Source organism: Tachyglossus aculeatus, chromosome 21, assembly GCF_015852505.1.
Source record: "Tachyglossus aculeatus isolate mTacAcu1 chromosome 21, mTacAcu1.pri, whole genome shotgun sequence".
In the NCBI taxonomy this organism is placed as follows: domain Eukaryota; kingdom Metazoa; phylum Chordata; class Mammalia; order Monotremata; family Tachyglossidae; genus Tachyglossus; species Tachyglossus aculeatus.
This window is the reverse complement of record NC_052086.1, coordinates 10,287,924-10,305,562: the sequence shown is the minus strand read 5'-3', so window position 1 is coordinate 10,305,562 and position 17,639 is coordinate 10,287,924. Positions and strand designations below refer to the sequence as shown.

The window sequence follows — 17,639 nt, the reverse complement described above, 5'->3', positions numbered from 1 at the left end:
AATCACCCTGACTTGCTCCCTTTTTTTTTCCCTCTCCCGGCCCCACAGCACTTATATCCTTATCTGTCATTTATTTGTTTGTATTGATGTCTTCCCCCCCCCAGACTGTAAGCTCATTGTGTTTATTGTTCTATGATTGTATTGTACTCTCCGAAGCACTTATTACAGTGCTCCGCCCACAGTAAGCGCTCGATAAATAGGATTGAATGAATGGAGCACTAGTCCCGGCTCCAATCCGGAGTCACCGTTGTGAGCTCAGACGAATCGCTTAGCTTCTGTTGGCCTCGGTTTCCTCATCCGAACAATGGTCATAGCCCCGCTCTCCCTCCCTCTTAGACCGTGAGTGCTCTGAGGAGCAGGCGTCTGGACTCCATTGGGTTCTCTTCTGTTTTCCCCAGTGCTTAGTGCAGTGCTGGGCAGCTCGTTAAGTGTTTAACAAATCCAGTGATTGCAACTCTCAGAGGGGTCCTTTTAGGACGCTGGTTCTGTGCTGGCCGCCAACCCCTCGCCCATCTCCTGCCTCTGGCCTGCAACCCTCTCCCTCCTCCTATCTGACAGACGATGACTCTCCCCGTCTTCAAAACCTTATTGGGGGCCCAGCTCCTCCAAGAGGCCTTCCCTTCCTCTTCTCCCACTCCCTTCTGCGTCACTCTGATTCATCCCCCCCACTCCCAGCCCCAAAGCATTTATGTCCATATCCATAATTGATTTATTCATATTCATGTCTGTCTTCCCCTCTAGACTGTCAGCTCTCTGTGGACAGGGGATGTGTCTGTTGTATTCTATCTCCCAGCTCTCAGTATAGTGCTTTGCATGCAGTAAGCACTCAATAAATACGATTGACTGACGATTGACTAATGAAAGCCATTGGTCCTGGTTAGGACCAGGCAGGCTCTCCACCTTCTCGCCCTCCGTCTCCTTGCCCTCCATTCCCTCACCCTACATCCCCTAGCTCTCTGTCCCCTTATCCTCCGTCCCCTCACCCTCCACCCCCATCTCTCTGTCCCCTTATCCTCTGTCCCCTCACCCTCCATCCCCTCACCTTCCATCTCCTCGCCCTTATTCTTGTCATATGCTGTCTCCTCACCCACCATCCCCTTGCCCTCTATTTTCTGCCACCCTCTTTCCCTCCATCCCCTCTCCCTTCAACCCCCTCCCTCAATCCCCTCTCCCTCTGTCTCCTCACATTCCATCCCCTTGTCCTCCATCTCCTTGCCCTCCATCTCCTCGCCTGCTGCCTCCTCCTCGCCCACCATCCCCTTGCCCTCCATTTCCTCACCTGCCATTCACTCGCCCGCCATCCTCTTGCCCTCCATCTCCTCACCCTCCATCTCCTCACCCTCTATCCCCTCGCCCACCATCTCCTCTCCCGCCATCACTTCACCCTCCATCTCCTTGCCCTCTGTCTCCTCACCCACCGTCTCCTTGCCCTCCATCTCCTTGCCCTCTGTCTCCTCGCCCACCGTCTCTTCGCCCTCCATCTCCTTGTCCTCCATTCCTCGCCCTCCGTCCCCTTGCCTTCCAGCTCCTCGTCCTCTGTCTCCCCAAAGCTGGGAAGGCTCAATGCTGACTTCCTCCTGAAAACATGTCTCCTCTCTCCTCTTTGTGTCTCCTCTGTCCCGTCCCCTCAGACAGCGCCTGCCACCCTTGCCCATACTGCCCCCACAATAATCATAATAATAATTGCGTTATTTGTTAAGCACTGACTATGATAATAATAATGACGGCATTTCGTAAGCACTTACTAGGTGCAAAGCACTGTTCTAAGGGCTGGGGAGGTTACAAGGTGATCAGGTTGTCCCACGGGGGGCTCACAGTCTTAATCCCCATTTTACAGATGAGGGAACTGAGGCCCAGAGAAGTCACACAGCTGACAATTGGCAGAGCTAGGATTTGAACCCCTGACCTCTGACTCCAAAGCCCGTGCTCTTTCCACGGATCCACGCTGCTTCTCCAACAGTGACTATGTGCCGGTCACTGGGGTAGACACAAGCTAATCGGGTTGGACGCGGTCCCTGCCCCACAGAGGGCTCCCAGTCTTAATCCCCATTTTACAGAAGAGGGAACTGAGGCCCAGAGAGGTGAAGTGACTTGTCCAAAGTCGCACAGCGGACAAGTGGCAGAGCCGGGATTAGATCCTGGGTCCTTCTGACGCCCCAGCCTGCGCTCTATTCACTAGGCCACAAGGCTTCTTCCACGGGAGACGAGGCTGCTATGACCTGTGGGCCATGGGGACAACTGTCCGGCCCACGAAGTGGCTGCTCGGGGCCTGAGATCCCCAGCCGTGTTGGGGAGGGGGCTTCCAGAGGGGAGTGGAGGCCCGCTGGGGCCTTGTCCCAACTGGGCTCCTCTGCCACCAGGCGCCTGCCCACCCCCAGATCTAGCCTCCCCCGTCGTGGGAATGAGGTGGCGGGGGTGGGAGGGTGGTCTCTCCAGAGCCTGTGGCGGAGAGGAGCCTGGGTTCAACCCCTCCACTGGCAGCCTGGCGGTCGTCGTGGCAACAGCTTTGGTACTGGTTACGTCGGCGTCGCCGTGCCAGCCTCTGGCTTGGGCTGCTGCGGGTCGCCGGGCGCGGGCCCTGGGCTGGGGGGTGTCGGGGAGGAGGGGCTGCGTCTCTGTGACAGGCTCCATCCTCTGCCCACCCCCCGGGGGGGTGCTGGAATAGCCTATTTCATGCACATTTCTCTCCAAACCGCTCTGTCCGCGGTGCCAAGACCCAGGGCGCCCTCTCCTCCAGCCTCCCGACCCCCACTTCACAGGAGAGACCCCCCAGGGGGGCTGGGGGAGGGCTCTCTGGCCAAGCTGGGGGGGAGGGTGAGTGTATGATGGGGTTGGGGAGGAGATGTCGGGGGGCTAGATGTGTAGGAGGAGATCTGGGGAGGGGAGGTTGGGTGGTGGGGGTCTCTTGGGATTGCGGGGTGGGGAAGGGATGTGAGAGTGTATGAGGAGATCTGGGAAGGGGAGGGTGAGTGTGGGGTGGTCTGTCTGGGAAGGGGTGGGAAGGGGTTATGAGGGTCTCAGCTTGTCTGGAGAGATCTGTTTTTATTTGTGTGTCATTCTTGCGTTTTATCCTTGTCTCACCATTCCCGTCGCATACCTTCTCCCAACTTGTACTCTTAGCTTGTGATACCCCCACAATGGATGGGGACTAAATTCCCCCCCCCCGGGCATCTCCTCCCAGCGCTCAGTACAGTGCTCTGCACACAGTAAGCACCTAATTAACACTGTTACTACTACTACTGCTGGGGGAGAGAGGGCTGGGGAGGGGAGATTGAAGGGAGGGTTCTTGGGGGAGCGGAGAGTCTGGGGAGGGGATGTGGCGGGGGGCTCTGTGTCAAGGGGGAACTGAGAGCGGGGACAGGTTGGGGTGTTCGTGGGAGGTGAGGTAAGGGGACAGGTTGGGGTGTTTGTGGGAGGTGAGGTAAGTAGACTAAACGCTTAGTACATTGCTCTGCACACAGTAAGCGCTCAATAAATACGATTGATGATGACTGTGAACTCATTGTGGGCAGGGATTGTCACTGTTTATTATTGTTATTGGAGAAGCGGCGTGGCTTAGTGGAAAGAGCCCGGGCTTGGGAGTCAGAGGATGTGGGTTCTAATCCCAGCTCCGCCACTTACCTGCTGTGTAACCTTGGGCAAGCCGCTTAACTTCTCTGTGCCTCAGTGATCCCATCTGGAAAATGGGGATTAAGACGTGGGACAACCTGATCACCTTGTAACCTCCCCAGCGCTTAGAACACCGCTTCGCACATAGTAAGCGCGTAATAAATGCCATTATTATTCCCTTTGTTCTTCCCCAATCCCAGCCTCACAGCACTTAGGTCCACGTTTGCAATTTATTTATGTTAATGTCTGTCTCCCCCGCAAGACTGTGAGCTTGCCGTGGGAAGGGAATGTGTCTGTTTATTGTTGCATTGTGCTCTCCCAAGCGCTTAGTTCTGTGCCCTGCGCACATTAAACGCTTAATAAATACGATTGAATGAATGAACGAAGGAGGCTGATACAGTAATCAAGGCAAGAGGAGATAAAGGCTTGGATTAATGTGGTAGCAGAACCTGTACTAAGTGCCCCGGGGGAGGACAGTGGAGCTCCAGGGGTATAATCCCTCCATCAAGGAGCTTTCCAAATAACAGGAGAGCCAGAAAGGCCATCTACTTGAGAGGCCAGAGCCTCCAAGACAGAGGCCTGGGCTGGGTGAACCCTGGGCGGGGGCCAACAGGGAGCTGTGAGAAACAGCATGATGGAGTGGATAGATGCCGAGCCTGAGAGGCAAAAAGTCCTGGGTTCTAATCCCGGCTCCGCCACCTGTCTGCTGTGTGACCTCGGGCAAGTCACTTCACTTCTCTGGGCCTCAGTTCCCTCATCTGGAAAATGGGGATTGAGACCGTGAGCCCTCCGTGGGACAGGGACTGTGTCCGACCCGATTTGCTTGTCATAATAAAAATAACAACTGTGGTATTTGTTAAGCATTACTATGTACCAGGCACCGTGCTAAGCGCTGGGGTGGGTACAAGCAAATCGGATAGGACATCATCATCATCATCATCAATCGTATTTATTGAGTGCTTACTGTGTGCAGAGCACTGTACTAAGCGCTTGGGAAGTACAAGTTGGCAACATATAGAGACAGTCCCTACCCAATAGTGGGCTCACAGTCTGAAAGTCACAGTCCCTGTCCCATGTGGGGCTCACAGTCTTCATCCCCATTCTACAGGTGAGGTCACTGAGGCATAGAGAAGTGAAGTGGCTTGCCCAAGGCCACCCAGCAGACGAGTGGCGGAGCTGGAATTAGAACCCATGACCTTCTGACCCCCAGGCTCTGTCCACTACGCCACGCTGCTCCACCCCAGTGCTTAGTACAGTGCTTGGCACGTAGTAAGCACTTAAATACCACAATTATTATTATTATTATTTTTATTATTGTCTGGTCAGGGTCTCGTTAAGAAATCATGAGGGGGTGTTGGGACCTGCGATCCACTCCTCCCTGCTTGCTCCTTCCCCACCTGCTTCCAGCCCCTCCAGCAGGTCAGAGGGGGTGATCTTGAAACCCACTGACCCTGTCTGTCCCCCCCCCCCGCCCTGGGCATTGGTCTGATTGGGCCCAGCAGGGCAGACTAGGGGCTCCCCAGGGTGCCCCGTTGGTGTTGCCATGGAGACGCAGTATCCCGCGGCCCAGTGCCCCCAGACTTCCTGGACTCTGTGTGCTTGTTGTCCTTTGTGCAGGGATGGGGGGAGTGCGGGGGGCTTCTCTGTGCCGCAGCCCTGGGATTAGCCATCCGAGAGGGGACGGGAGGGAGAGGAGGGGGGAAAGGAGAGATAGAGAGAGAGATGGAGGGTGGGAGGGAGGGAGATAGGGAAGGATGAGGGAGGGATGAACAGGGAGGGGGATGGAGAGAGGGAAGGATGGACTGAGAAAGGGGTAGAGGAAGGATGGATGGAGGGATGGAGAGAGGGCTGGATGGATGGACAGAAGGAGGGATAGACAGAGGGAAGGATGGACTGAGTGGGGGTGGAGGGAGGAAGAGAGGGATGGAGGGAAGCAGGGAGAGGGGGAGGGAGAGAGAAGAAAGGGCTGAGAGAGGGATGGAGGGAGCCAGGGAGGGAAGGATACACTGAGGGGGAAGTTTGGGCAGAGGGATGGAGGGAAAGATGGAGAGAGAGGGAAGGATGGATGGAGAGAGGGGTGGGGGAGGGTTGGACAGAGGTGGGGTGGAGGGAGGGAGGGACGGAGGGAGGGAAGGATTAACTGAAGGGGTGGAGGGAGGGAGAGAGGGAAGGATTAACTGAGAGGGGATGGAAGGAGGGAGGGAGAGAGGGAAGGATGGGTAGAGAGAGGGATGGAGGGAGAGATGGAGAGAAAGGGAAGGAGGAATGGAGAGAGGAAAGGAGGAGGGATGCACGGAGAAAGGGGTGGAGGGAAGGAGGGAGAGATGGAGAGAGGGATGGAAAGTGGAAAGGATAGAGAAAGGTTGGGGGGAGAATGAGCCCCCCCTGCCCTACCTCCTTCCCCTCCCCACAGCACCTGTATATATATTTGTACAGATTTATTACTCTATTTTACTTGTATATATTTGCTATTCCATTTTGTTAATGATGTGCATATAGCTTTAATTCTATTTGTTCTGACGATTTTGACACCTGTCTCTATGTTTTGTTTTGTTGTCCGTCTCCCCCTTCTAGACTGTGAGCCAGTTGTTGGGTAGGGACCATCTCTATATGTTGCTTGTTTGTACTTCCTAAGCGCTTAGTCCAGTGCTCTGCATACAGTAAGCGCTCAATAAATACGATTGAATGGATGAATGAATGAATGATGGAGGGAGATCTTCCCTATTTCTTTGGCAGAAGAGTTACCAACCAGGGGTCTGCCCCTGGTCCGGTCCGCGGGGGGCTCCTCGGGGACAGGGGAGAACCTTTGTGAACCCCTTCCCAGCGACCCCCCCTCCCAACACCGAGAGAACCACACTCACGTCTAGTATATGTGTGTTGGGGTATTCTGTGAGGCGCGGGGCGCTGACCCCGAGGTCCCTCTGGAGAAAGAGAGGACAAGAAAGAGAGAGAGACAGAGACAGAGAGAGCAGGGATGGGCTCACTGCAGAGCCCAAGACTGAGCTTAACCCAGGCTCTTACCTACCCGGGTTCTGAATAGCATCCGCGGAGTCCTTCTCCTTAATTATCACTAATTAGGCTCCAACAATGGAGTAGTCCAAACAAAGCAGTCACTCTGTGACCCTCCTCTCCCTTCTCTCCGTTCCTCTCCCCTCCCCTCCTTCCTCTGCCTTTCCTCTCCTCTTCCTTTCCCCTTCCTTCCTCTCCCCCACTCACCTCTCTTCTCTTCCTCCTTCCCCTTCCTCTACCCGTCCCTCCCCTTTCCCTCTCCTTTCCTTCCACTTTCCCTCCCCTTTCCCTTCCCTTTTCCTTCCTCTCCTTTCTCTTCCCTTCCCCTCCCTTCCCCTTCCTTTTTCCTTTCCTTCCTCTCCCCTCCCTGAGTCTTTCCCCTCCCCTTCTCTTCCTCTCCTTTCCCTTCTCCCCTCCCTTTCCTTCTCCTTCCTTCACCTCTCTTCCCCCTCTTTCCTTTCTCTCCCTTCCCATTTTCCCTTTCCCTCTCCTCCCCTTCCTCTCCCCTCTCCCCACCACACCTCTGTCTCTCCCCTCTCTATCCCTGACTCTCCTCCAGTGACCCAGCACAGACCACCCAAAACCCCTGACTCTCCCTCTTGACTGTCCAAACGTGGACAGTTATTTATGAATCTTCCAAAACCCAGCTAAGATGTTCCAGCTTCCTGTGGGAATGGATTCCCTGTGCTCCCCACCCACCCTCTTCGTACAGTGCGTGGCACATAGTAAGCTCTTAACAAATACCATCATCATCACGCTCAGGGAGGCAGTGTTCCCTGCTGATACTTTGGACCATCCTCCTCCCTCCCTAGAGTGTGCCTGGTTTGGTGGGTTTGGGGGCATAGCCATCTGGGTGCTTCCCCTGCCCAATCCCTTCCTGGTTCTGTAAGCCCCCCTCCTACCTCCCGGCATCGTCCCTTTCCGTCCATCCTCAGGGTGAGCTGCTCCCCGCTCCCCCAACCATCCCGGCCTTCCCTCTCCATCCTCCGGTCTAGCCCGCCCATCCTGAGTGGCAGTGAGCAGCCCTGCCCGACGGATGCCCGGGCCACACTGGGCAGATGGTGTCTCTGACTTCGGAGCCCATCACATGAGTTTCCCAGACTGCAGCGGGCCAACCTGGCTCCACGGATGATTGGAAGGGTCTATGTATGTTTTGCTTTCCTTCACCGGACCGTAAGCTCCTTGAGGGCAGGAACTTCTTTCTGTTTCCCCACTGTCTCCCTCCCAACCCTTGGTAGCTCGCGCGTGCTAATTCGGCCCTATTTCTGCTGCTTATCTTATCCAGACCCTTGACACCGAAAACCTCGTAATAATAATAATAGTGGTATTTGATAACTCGTATTAACTTGCATCACTTGTACTTCCCAAGCGCTTAGTACAGTGCTCTGCACACAGTAAGCGCTCAATAACTACGATTGATGATGATGATGATAAGCGCTTACTATGTGCCAAGCACTGTTCTAAGGACTGGGGTGGATACAGGGTAATCAGGTTGTCCCGCGTGGGGCTCACACTTTTAATCCCCATTTTTTATAGATGAGGTAGCTGAGGCACAGAGAAGTTACGTGACTTGCCCAAGGTCACACAGCAGACAAGTGGCAGAGCCGGGATCAGAACCCACATCCTCTGACTCCCAAGCCCGGGCTCTTTCCACTAAGCCACGCCGAATGCCGAGTGGCCTTGGGCAAGTCATCTCCCTCCTCTGGGCCTCAGTTACCTCATCTAGAAAACGGGGATCGAGAGCGTGAGCCCCACGTGGGACAGGGACCGTGTCCAACCCCATTTACTTGTATCTACCCCAGTGCTTGGCACATGGTAAGCGACACAGTAAGCGCTCAATAAATACGATTGAATGAACGATTAGCATTATTATTATTATTCCTCCTGGCAGCGGGGAAGAGCCGTCCCGAGCGAGAGGCCATGTCCGCCCTGCTGGGGATCAAGAGCAGCGTGCTGCGTCAGGTCCAGGGGCGTCAGTCCTTCCGCCGCAGGACCGAGGAAGGGGCTAGGCCGCCCGGGACCAACACGCAGGAGCCCAGCCCGGAAACCGGCGCTGGCAGGTAGGTGCCGGGACCACCCCCCTCCGCCCCCCGGGGCCATCCCCACATCTTCCCTCCTCCCTGCCTCGACTCTCCCCTGTCCACCTCTTCTCCCCCAGCCCCTCTTCCCCTTCTCCCACGGGGGGGGGTCCAGCTGGCCTGTGTACCCCCAGAGTGCGGGCTAGGTCGGTCCAGTCCTACCGCGGGGACACGGCTGCATTGCCCTTCCGATGGGGTCAGGCCATCCAGGGGGAGAGGGAACAGGGCCGAAAGTGGTCAGGCCTCCAGGGGTTGAGGGGTCATGGGGTCAAGGTCCCCGCTGCTGTGATTCGGGATACTGCGTCTCCATGGCAACACCAGCGGGGCACCCTGGGGAGCCCCTAGCCTGCCCTGCTGGGCCCAGTCAGACCACTGCCCAGGGCGGGGGGGACAGACAGGGTCAGTGGGTTTCAAGATGACCCCCTCTGACCTGCTGGAGGGGCTGGAAGCAGGTGGGGAAGGAGCAAGCAGGGAGGAGTGGATCGCAGGTCCCAACACCCCCTCATGATTTCTTAACGAGACCCTGACCAGGCAATAATAAAAAAAAAATAATAATAATTGTGGTATTTGTTAAGTGCTTACTATGTACTGTACTAAGCACTGAGGTGGAGCAGCATGGGGCCGGGGGGGGGTCCAGAATCTCCCAAGATCCGCTAGTCTCCGCTTCCCCCCCCCGAGCGAGGCAGAGGCGGGGACGGCCTCCCCCGACCCCCGGCTCAGACCTGGCTTCTTCTAGGGAGGAGGAGGACGACGATGGTGACTTCTTTGCCAGAATGAAATCCATCCTGAAGAAGAAAGAAGCCAGAGAGCGCTCCGGGCGGCGGGAGGTGAGGGGCCGGCTCTCGGCGGTGGTGGGGGGGGAGCGGGGCCGGCGCAGTCAGGCAGGGCCCGCTTGTAATAATAATAACAGTGATAGCATTTATGAAGCACTTACTATGTGCAAAGCGCTGGGGAGGTTACAAGGTGATCAGGTTGTCCCACGGGGGGCTCACAGTCTTCATCCCCATTTTCCAGATGAGGTCACTGAGGTCCCCTCTCCATCCCCCCCATCTTACCTCCTTCCCTTCCCCACAGCGCCTGTATATATGTATATATGTTTGTACATATTTATTACTCTATTTATTGATTTTACTTGTACATATCTATCCTATTTATTTTATTTTGTTAGTATGTTTGGTTTTGTTCTCTGTCTCCCCCTTTTAGACTGTGAGCCCACTGTTGGGTAGGGACTGTCTCTATATGTTGCCAACATGTACTTCCCAAGCGCTTAGTACAGTGCTCTGCACACAGTAAGCGCTCAGTAAATACGATTGATGATGATGAGGCCCAGAGAAGTGAAGTGACTTGGCCAAAGTCACCCAGCTGACAAGTGGCGGAGCTGGGATTTGAACCCACGACCTCTGACTCCCAAGCCCGGGCTCTTTCCACTGAGCCACGCTGCTTCTCTACTTCCACTGCTTGTCTCCCCTTTCACTCCTTCGGTCCATCGAGTTTATCGAGCTGTGGTCTAGAAGATAGAACATTGGCCTGAGAGTCAGAAGGACCTCAGGAGGACCTGAGGGCTCTATCCACTAAGCCCCCCCCTCTCCGAGAAGTAGCATGGCCCTCCCCACGCCTGATTTAGTACAAGCGCTTAGTCCAGTGCTCTGCACACAGTAAGCGCTCAATAAATACGATTGATTGATTGATTGACTTCAGCCCCGTGCCAGGCCGGGTGGTGCGGACAGCCTCCCGGGTCTCCCGGGCCCGGGACCGCCCACGTCGGAGCCTCCGGCCCGCCCAGGCGAGCGTGTCCGTGTCCGGCGGGCGGGTCCTGCCACGTGGCGGGCTCCCCCGGGGCCCTGCAGTTGGCACAGGAGAAGGGGCCTGCCCACGGATTTAAAGCCCCGGGCTATTTTCTTCAGAGGGTTGGCAGCCACCCAGGACCCCCTCACCCCTTTCCTGCCGGTGGCTGTGTCGCTTCTTCCCCAGGCCGGGCCCTGCTCCGCTCTTGGCTGACCGGGGACCCCCTAGGGCCTGGGATCCCGGGCCTTGGGGGCCACCAGACAGGAGTCCAAACCGGTGAGGGGCCCTCGGTCTTCCCCGCCCTCCACTCCTCCTCGCTCCCTTTCCGCTCGGGCCACGGGCTCTCTCCGGAGGGGCCCCGGCCTGGCCTCAGGGGACCGCCTCCCCCCAGTTCTGGCTGAACCGAGCCCCCGGCCCGGCAGCCGGGCTGAGGGAGGGGGTTCGAGGCGTCCAGTCGCCCACAGCTGGTGAGTTGTGGGCACGGGGGAGGCCGAGGGGGCATCCCGTCGCCCTGAGGGACGACACCATCCAATAATAATAATAATGGCATTTATTAAGCACTTACTATGTGCAAAGCACCGTTCTAAGGGCTGGGGAGGTTACAAGGTGATCAGGTGGTTCCACGCGGGGCTCACCGTCAATCCCCATTTTACAGATGAGGTAACTGAGGCACAGAGAAGTTAAGTCACCCAGCTGACAATTGGTGAAGCTGGGATTTGAACCCATGACCACTGACTCCAAAGCCCGGGCTCTTTCCACTGAGCCACGCTGCTTCTCTGACCCCCGTCTCCTCTAGTTTGGACCAGGATGGAAGTTTCCCAGGGCCAGAGCCCGTCCCTCGGCCACGGGGGCCTCCTTCGGGTGGGGCAGCCTCACCTGCCTCAGTTTCCTCAGAAGCGGGTGGGAACAGGGCCAAGGATGTTCAAGGGAGGGCGGGGTCTTTATTTCCCATATTATCATCAATGCTATTTTCTGAGCACTTAGTGTGCAAAGAGCACTGTACTAAGCACTCAGGAGAGACTTGGACTTCCCAAGCGCTTAGTACAGTGCTCTGCACACGGTAAGCGCTCAATAAATACGATTGGATGGATGAATGAGAGGACAATACCACGGAGTTGACAGATGTGTTTTGGGTGCATAAAGTCACAGATAGTAATAATAATTATGATATTTGTAAAGCACTTACTATGTGCCAAGCACTGTGCTAAGCGCTGGGGTAGATAGGAGGTATGGTGTAGTGGCTAGAGCCCGGGCCTGGGAGTCAGGCGGTCATGGGTTCGAATCCCGGCTCCACCACTTGTCCGCTATGTGACCTTGGGGCAAGCCACTTCACTTCTCTGTCCCTCAGTTTCCTCACCTGTAAAATGGGGATTGAGACCGTGAGCCCCGTGTGGGACAGGGACCGTCCAGCCCGATTTGTGTCCAACCCCAGTGCTTAACAAATACCATAATTATATTAATTAATTCATTCATTCAATTGTATTTATTGAGCGCTTACTGTGTGCAGAGAACTGGACTAAGCGCTCGGGAAGTCCAAGTTGGCAACATATAGAGACGGTCCCTACCCAACAGTGGGCTTACAGTCTAGAAGGGGGAGACAGAGAACAAAACAAAACGTATTAACAAAATAAAATAAATAGAATAAATATGTACAAATAAAATAAATAAATATTATAAATAATAATTATACAATATATAATTATTATAAATAAATAATTGTAGTGATAAGCAGTGTGGTTTAGTGGAAAGAGTGCAGACTCGGGAGTCAGAGGTCGAGGGTTCTAATCCCGGCTCCGCCGCTGATCAGCTGGGTGAGTTTGAGCATGTTGCTTCACTTCTCTGTGCCTCAGTCACCTCATCTGTAAAATGGGGATGAAGACCGCGAGCCCCACGTGGGACAACCCGATTCCTTTATATCTACCCCAGCGCTTAGAACGGTGATTGGCACATGGTAAGCGCTTAACAAATACCATTATTATTCAGCGCTTAGAACAGCGCTTGGCTCCTAGTAAGCACTTAGCAAATACCATTATGATTATTATTCTTAAGGAAATCAGGCTGGACACAGTCCCTGTCCCACGTGGGGCTCGCGGTCTTCATCCCCATTTTACAGATGAGGTGACTGAGGCACAGAGAAGTGGAGTGACTTGCCCCAGGTCACACAGCAGACACGGGGCGGAGGCGGGATTAGACGCCACGACCTCTGACCCCAGGCCCGTGCTCTTGCCACTAGGCCACGCTGCCCCTTCCCCCACTCTGCCCCCAGCCCCAGCTGGTCCCTGAGTGGCCGTCTGTGTTGCAGGGGGTCTTACACAGCGGCGCTCCTCCTCCTCGGGAGCCCAGTGACCTCAGCCCGGGCGTGGAGATGTTGCAGCACAGCCCCGAACAGGTAAGGAGACGCTAAGGTGCCCTCACCCACGGGTCCGCGACCGGCCCGTCCACGTGCCCCTCCCTGCCGTGCCTTGACCAGTGCCCACCCCTGGCTCTGCCCCCATCATCATCAATCGTATTTATTGAGCGCTTACTGTGTGCAGAGCACTGTACTAAGCGCTTGGGAAGGACAAGTTGGCAACATATGAGACAGTCCCTACCCAACAGTGGGCTCCCAGTCTAAAAGGGGGGGACCAGTGAACGAAACAAAACCCATCCCTCCGGCCCTGCCCATCCGCCCACTCCCGGCTCCCGCCGGTCCCCACGCGGCCCTGCCCATCCCGGAGTCCGTCAGGCGAGCTCCCTCCGGCAGGCGTCTGAGCTGTACGAGGAGGCGCTGTACACCGTGTGCTACAAGCTGGGCGCCGCGGCCCCGGAGCAGCAGGCGGCCACTGAGCACGAGCTGTTCGACTACCTTCAGAAGGTGCCCGGGCCCTTCCCCGGCCGGTCACCCTGTGGGCCCCTGAGGGTCCCGGCTGGCTTGCCCTGAGTAACGTCCAGGACCCCGGCCGGGGGGCTAGCCCCAAGCCGGTCTGGCCGCCCCCACCCCGGGGAGGGAGCCCTGGGTGTTTGTGGGGGGTGGTCTCGGGAGCCAGGTGGGGAGAAGGCAGCCAACCCTCGGGCATCGCTGACCCCTGGAAGACGCCGTCGAGGAAGCTTCCGGGAGAGGTGAGGCTTTTAGGGGGTCTTGGGGGCCGGCGAGGAGCCGCTTGGAGGCTCGGGAGACTGGCAGGGAAGAGACCGCAGCCAGCGGAGGCCGGGATCAATCCGCCAGTAGTATGTATGCAGCCGCTCCTGGGAGCGCAGCGCTGTGCTAAGCGCTTGGGACGGCACAGTAGCGGTAGAAGAGTTAGAGTGGCCAGGACTGAGAGTCAGGAGACCAGGCTTCTCATCCAGGCTTTGCCTCCTGCCTGCTGGAGGCTCTCACTTAACTGCTCTGGGCCTCCGTTTCCTCACCTGTAAAATGCTGCTTTCCCCCTCCCATAAGCTGTGAGGTCCATGTGGTGCAGGGACTGTCTGTTCAGACTGCGGTATATCTACCCCAGCACAGAGTAAACACTTGAATACCACTGTTACTACTCTTGTAATTATTGTGACTATTGTGAACCCTCCCCATCGGGAGCCTTCAGTTGAGGATGAGAGCAGGTACACGAAGCCTGCGGCCGGGGCTCAGAATTGGGGGTCAGTGCGGTCCGAAGCCCCAGATAGTGGAAGGGGTCCGTGGTACCTGGATGAAAAAGAAAGGCGGGTCTCTCCTGGAGTGGCACTTTGGACCCAGGACAAGGAAGGAGAGATGGGGAGACAGCAACAGTACAGTAAGGAGGGGAGAAGAATCATGCCAAGCAAGGCCTTGAGGGAGAAGAGACCAAATCTTGAGGGGAGAGGTCTTAGAGAAGAGGAAACCAGACATCCAGGGGATTTGAGGAAGAGACCACATCTCGAGGAAACTTGGGGAAGAAGAGACCAGATATTCAGGTATTGGGGAACTTGGGGAAGAGGAGATAAGGTCTTGGGGGAGCTTAAGGCTTGAGGGAGAGAGCAGATCTTGGGGGATATGGGGGAGAGGAGACCAGATCTTGGGGGATTTGAGGGAGAGGAGACTAGATCCTGGGGGGATTGGGGAAGAGGACGCCAGATCTCAGGGTGATTCGAAAGTGAGAAGGCCAAATCTTGGGGGGATTTGGAAGAGAGGAGGCCAGATCTTGGGGAGATTTGGAGGAGACCAGATTTTGGGGGCATTTGGAGGAGAGGAGACCAGATCTCAAGGGGATTTCGGGGAGAGGAGACCAGATCTTGGTGAGATTTGGAAGAGAGAAGACCTGATCTCAAGGGGCAGGGAGGCTTGGGTGAAAAGAGAACAGACCTTGGGAGGATTTTGGTGAGAGACCAGATTTTGGGGGGGATTTGGAGGAGAGGATGCTAGATTTCAGGGGGATATGGAAGAGAGGAGGCCAGTTCTCGGGAGGATTTGGAGGAGAGAAGACCAGATCTCAAGGGGCGGGGGGCTTGGTTGAAAAGAGAATAGATCTTGGGGGGATTTTGGTGAGAGGCCAGATCTCAGGGAGATTTGGATGAGAGGAGACGAGATCTCTGGGGGATTTGGAAGAGAGGAGGCCAGATTTCAGGGGAAGTTGGAGGAGAGGAGACCTGATCTCAGGGGAATTGGGCAAGAGGAGACCGGATCTCAGGATAGTTTGTGGGAGAGGAGACTAGATTTCGGGGGGATTTAGAGGAGAGAAGACCAGATCTCGGGGCAGCAGAGGGAGGCGGTTTGGGCAAGAGGAGCCCAGCTGATCAGGGAGGAGCTCAGTGACAGGTAGCCACTTGGACAGGTAGAAGCCCCTGTAGGATGGGCCAGGGAGGGCTACAGTGTGAGAGGAAATGGTGGGGTGGAGAGGGCTCTCAGAGGCTTTGCCGCCGATGCCCCCTTATCTGTTGGTGTCCTGTTTGTCCCCCGCGATGTCTGCCTTGTCTGCCGTTCTGTAGGGGAAACCCCTCCCCACTCCCCCGGCCTGTGGCTGGCCATCGCCTGGATTCGAATCTAGCCCCGGCTCAGACGCCTCCTCATCTGGGGAAAGTCAGGGCCCAGCCCACCCTCCTCTTCCCCCTCCCTGGGAGGGGCGGGCGAGGGGAGAGAGGTTGGCCGTCTGTCTGACAGTGCTTCGTGTCTAATTCCACCGTTCTGCCGTTGGGAGCATCAACTCTGTCCGCTCCATTGGCCCCATCGCATCTCCGGGTGGCGTCTCCCCCATCTTCCCCACCCTCCCCCTCCGTCTGCCTCCCACTCGCCCTGTAGAGCTTGTAAGTGTGGGTGTCTGTGCTTATGTTGTTTAAATTGTCTGCTGTCTTCTCTTGCCGTTTCTGTAACCCTTGCTCTTCAGCGGATCGATGCGGGTAAGTGACCTCTCTGTTCTTCCGAGGACCCGTGTCGGGGTTGGATGCCCGGGGCTCGCCGTCTCTGAGGGGAGCGTCCACCAGGGTCCCCCCTCTACTGAGCATCCCCCGTATCATGTTTCGGGGTGTCCCGTGGCGTCAGTGGGCCCGGATGGTGACCCACCCCGGGGATGGCACCCTCCTCCCGTGCCCCTTCCCCTCCCTGTCGCACTCCACAGGGACCGGTCAATTGTTGGGGGGAGTGGACACTCGCCTGAGGGAACCCCCCTCAGCCCCGGCCCAGACCGAATCAGCAGTCTGCCGGCCCACCGCTGTCCCAGCCGGCAACCCCGGCCCTCCCGGCCACCCCCCAGGGCCTTGGGCTACCGAACCTGTCTCACAGGGCCAGAGCCAGGGACCGCCTTGTCTCGGAACCTGGCCTCAGGGAGAGCACCTGGGGCCGGCAGCGGGGCCACACTTGTTAGGTTTCGGTGGGGAGACCGAGACCGGACCTCTTGGAGTAGATGGGACGGGCCGGGTAGGAGGGAGACCCCCTGGGGGCTTTCGGTGTTCCCCTCATCTTGGCTGGGGTCTCTGGGGTCCCTCGCCCCTCCCCATTCTCCCACAGGTCCATCCGCCTGGGCCGTGGGACTGCCGGGAGGGCAACAACACCCCGTCCGGCCTCTGGCAGGGGCAGTGAGCAGCCTGGTGTGTCTCCCTGTCTGCAGGTGTTCGACGTGAGCGTCGACGACCACCTGGCCGCTCTGCAGCGAGTGAAGGAGGCCAAGGTCTGGGGCGGGGGCCGAGATCTGAATCCCCTGTCCCGGAGCCTGGGCTCAGACCCCCCAGCATCCTCGGGTCTCCCCCCGTGTCCCCGACCCCCCAATCTCTGACCTCCTCGGGGAAACGAGGGGCAGGTGAACCTGGGGATTCTGGTACGGGAGTCCTGTCGAGGGAGCAGAGGGATTGGAGTTTTGATTTTAGGCAGAGGAAGGGAAGCAACGTGGCTTAGTGGCTAGAGCGCGGACCTGGGAAACAAAACGACCTGGGTTCTAATCCTGGCTCAGCCGTGTGTCTGCTGCGTGAGCTTCGGCAAGCCACTTCACTTCTCTGGGCCTCAGTTCCCTCACCTGTAAAATGGGGATTGAGACTGCGAGCCCCTCGGGGGACAGAGACTGTGTCCAATCCGATTAACTTGTATCTTCCCTGGCTCTTAGAACAGTGCTTGGCACATAGTAATTGCTTCGCAGGTACTTTAATTATTATTATCCTAGTGATGGTGGATGAGGATAAGTGGTTGTGGGGAGGCCCTGGGGAGTGAGAGACGAAATGGGGACTGGAGGAAGTTATACCCTTGTGGGAATTGGGAGCTGACAGGACCCTCATCTCTTCCCCCCCCCCGACGGCTCTGTCCGGCAGCCGGATCACCCTGATTGCTTCCACCCCGCCACGGCCCAACCTCCTGCCCCGCTCCCTCTGCTGACCCCATTTCTGATCCTGCAGGCCCCAGCCTATTCCCTGAAGGTCACCGTGGTGAGGGCCAGGAATCTCATGGCCAAGGACCCCAATGGTGAGGGCAGGGGGTGGGGAGGGTCTTGTGGGTGGGCCACTGGAAGGGGCGAGACACCCCCCAGTCCCCCATCCCAAGGCAGGTACAACTACAAACTGTCTTTGGTGGGCTTTGGGGCCTTCTGTGGGATATAGGCGAGGAGGGGACACCCTTCAGAACCGGGCCGCTTGACTCGTGAGCCGCTGACCGGCGTCCGTCCGGAACTGGGGACGTTAGCCGGGGGCTCGGGGTGGGTAGGAAAGACTTCATCTTCCCCACCCCTAAACTGTAACCTTCGTGCTGCT

The 17,639-nt window shown here is 56.9% G+C and overlaps 1 protein-coding gene across 2 annotated transcripts in view; it reads left to right on the top strand.

Annotated features, from left to right (window-relative positions):
* The window catches only part of BAIAP3 (BAI1 associated protein 3), a 42,873-nt gene that overhangs the window by 5,325 nt on the left and 19,909 nt on the right, over nt 1-17,639 (top strand). For both annotated transcript variants that reach the window (XM_038762521.1, XM_038762520.1), the window contains exons 2-7: nt 8,510-8,678; nt 9,433-9,523; nt 12,784-12,870; nt 13,225-13,335; nt 16,514-16,573; nt 17,289-17,355. In XM_038762521.1, coding sequence (XP_038618449.1) covers nt 8,539-8,678; nt 9,433-9,523; nt 12,784-12,870; nt 13,225-13,335; nt 16,514-16,573; nt 17,289-17,355 — 556 coding nt within the window. In that variant the 5' untranslated portion in view covers nt 8,510-8,538. The remainder of the gene's footprint in view (nt 1-8,509; nt 8,679-9,432; nt 9,524-12,783; nt 12,871-13,224; nt 13,336-16,513; nt 16,574-17,288; nt 17,356-17,639) is intronic.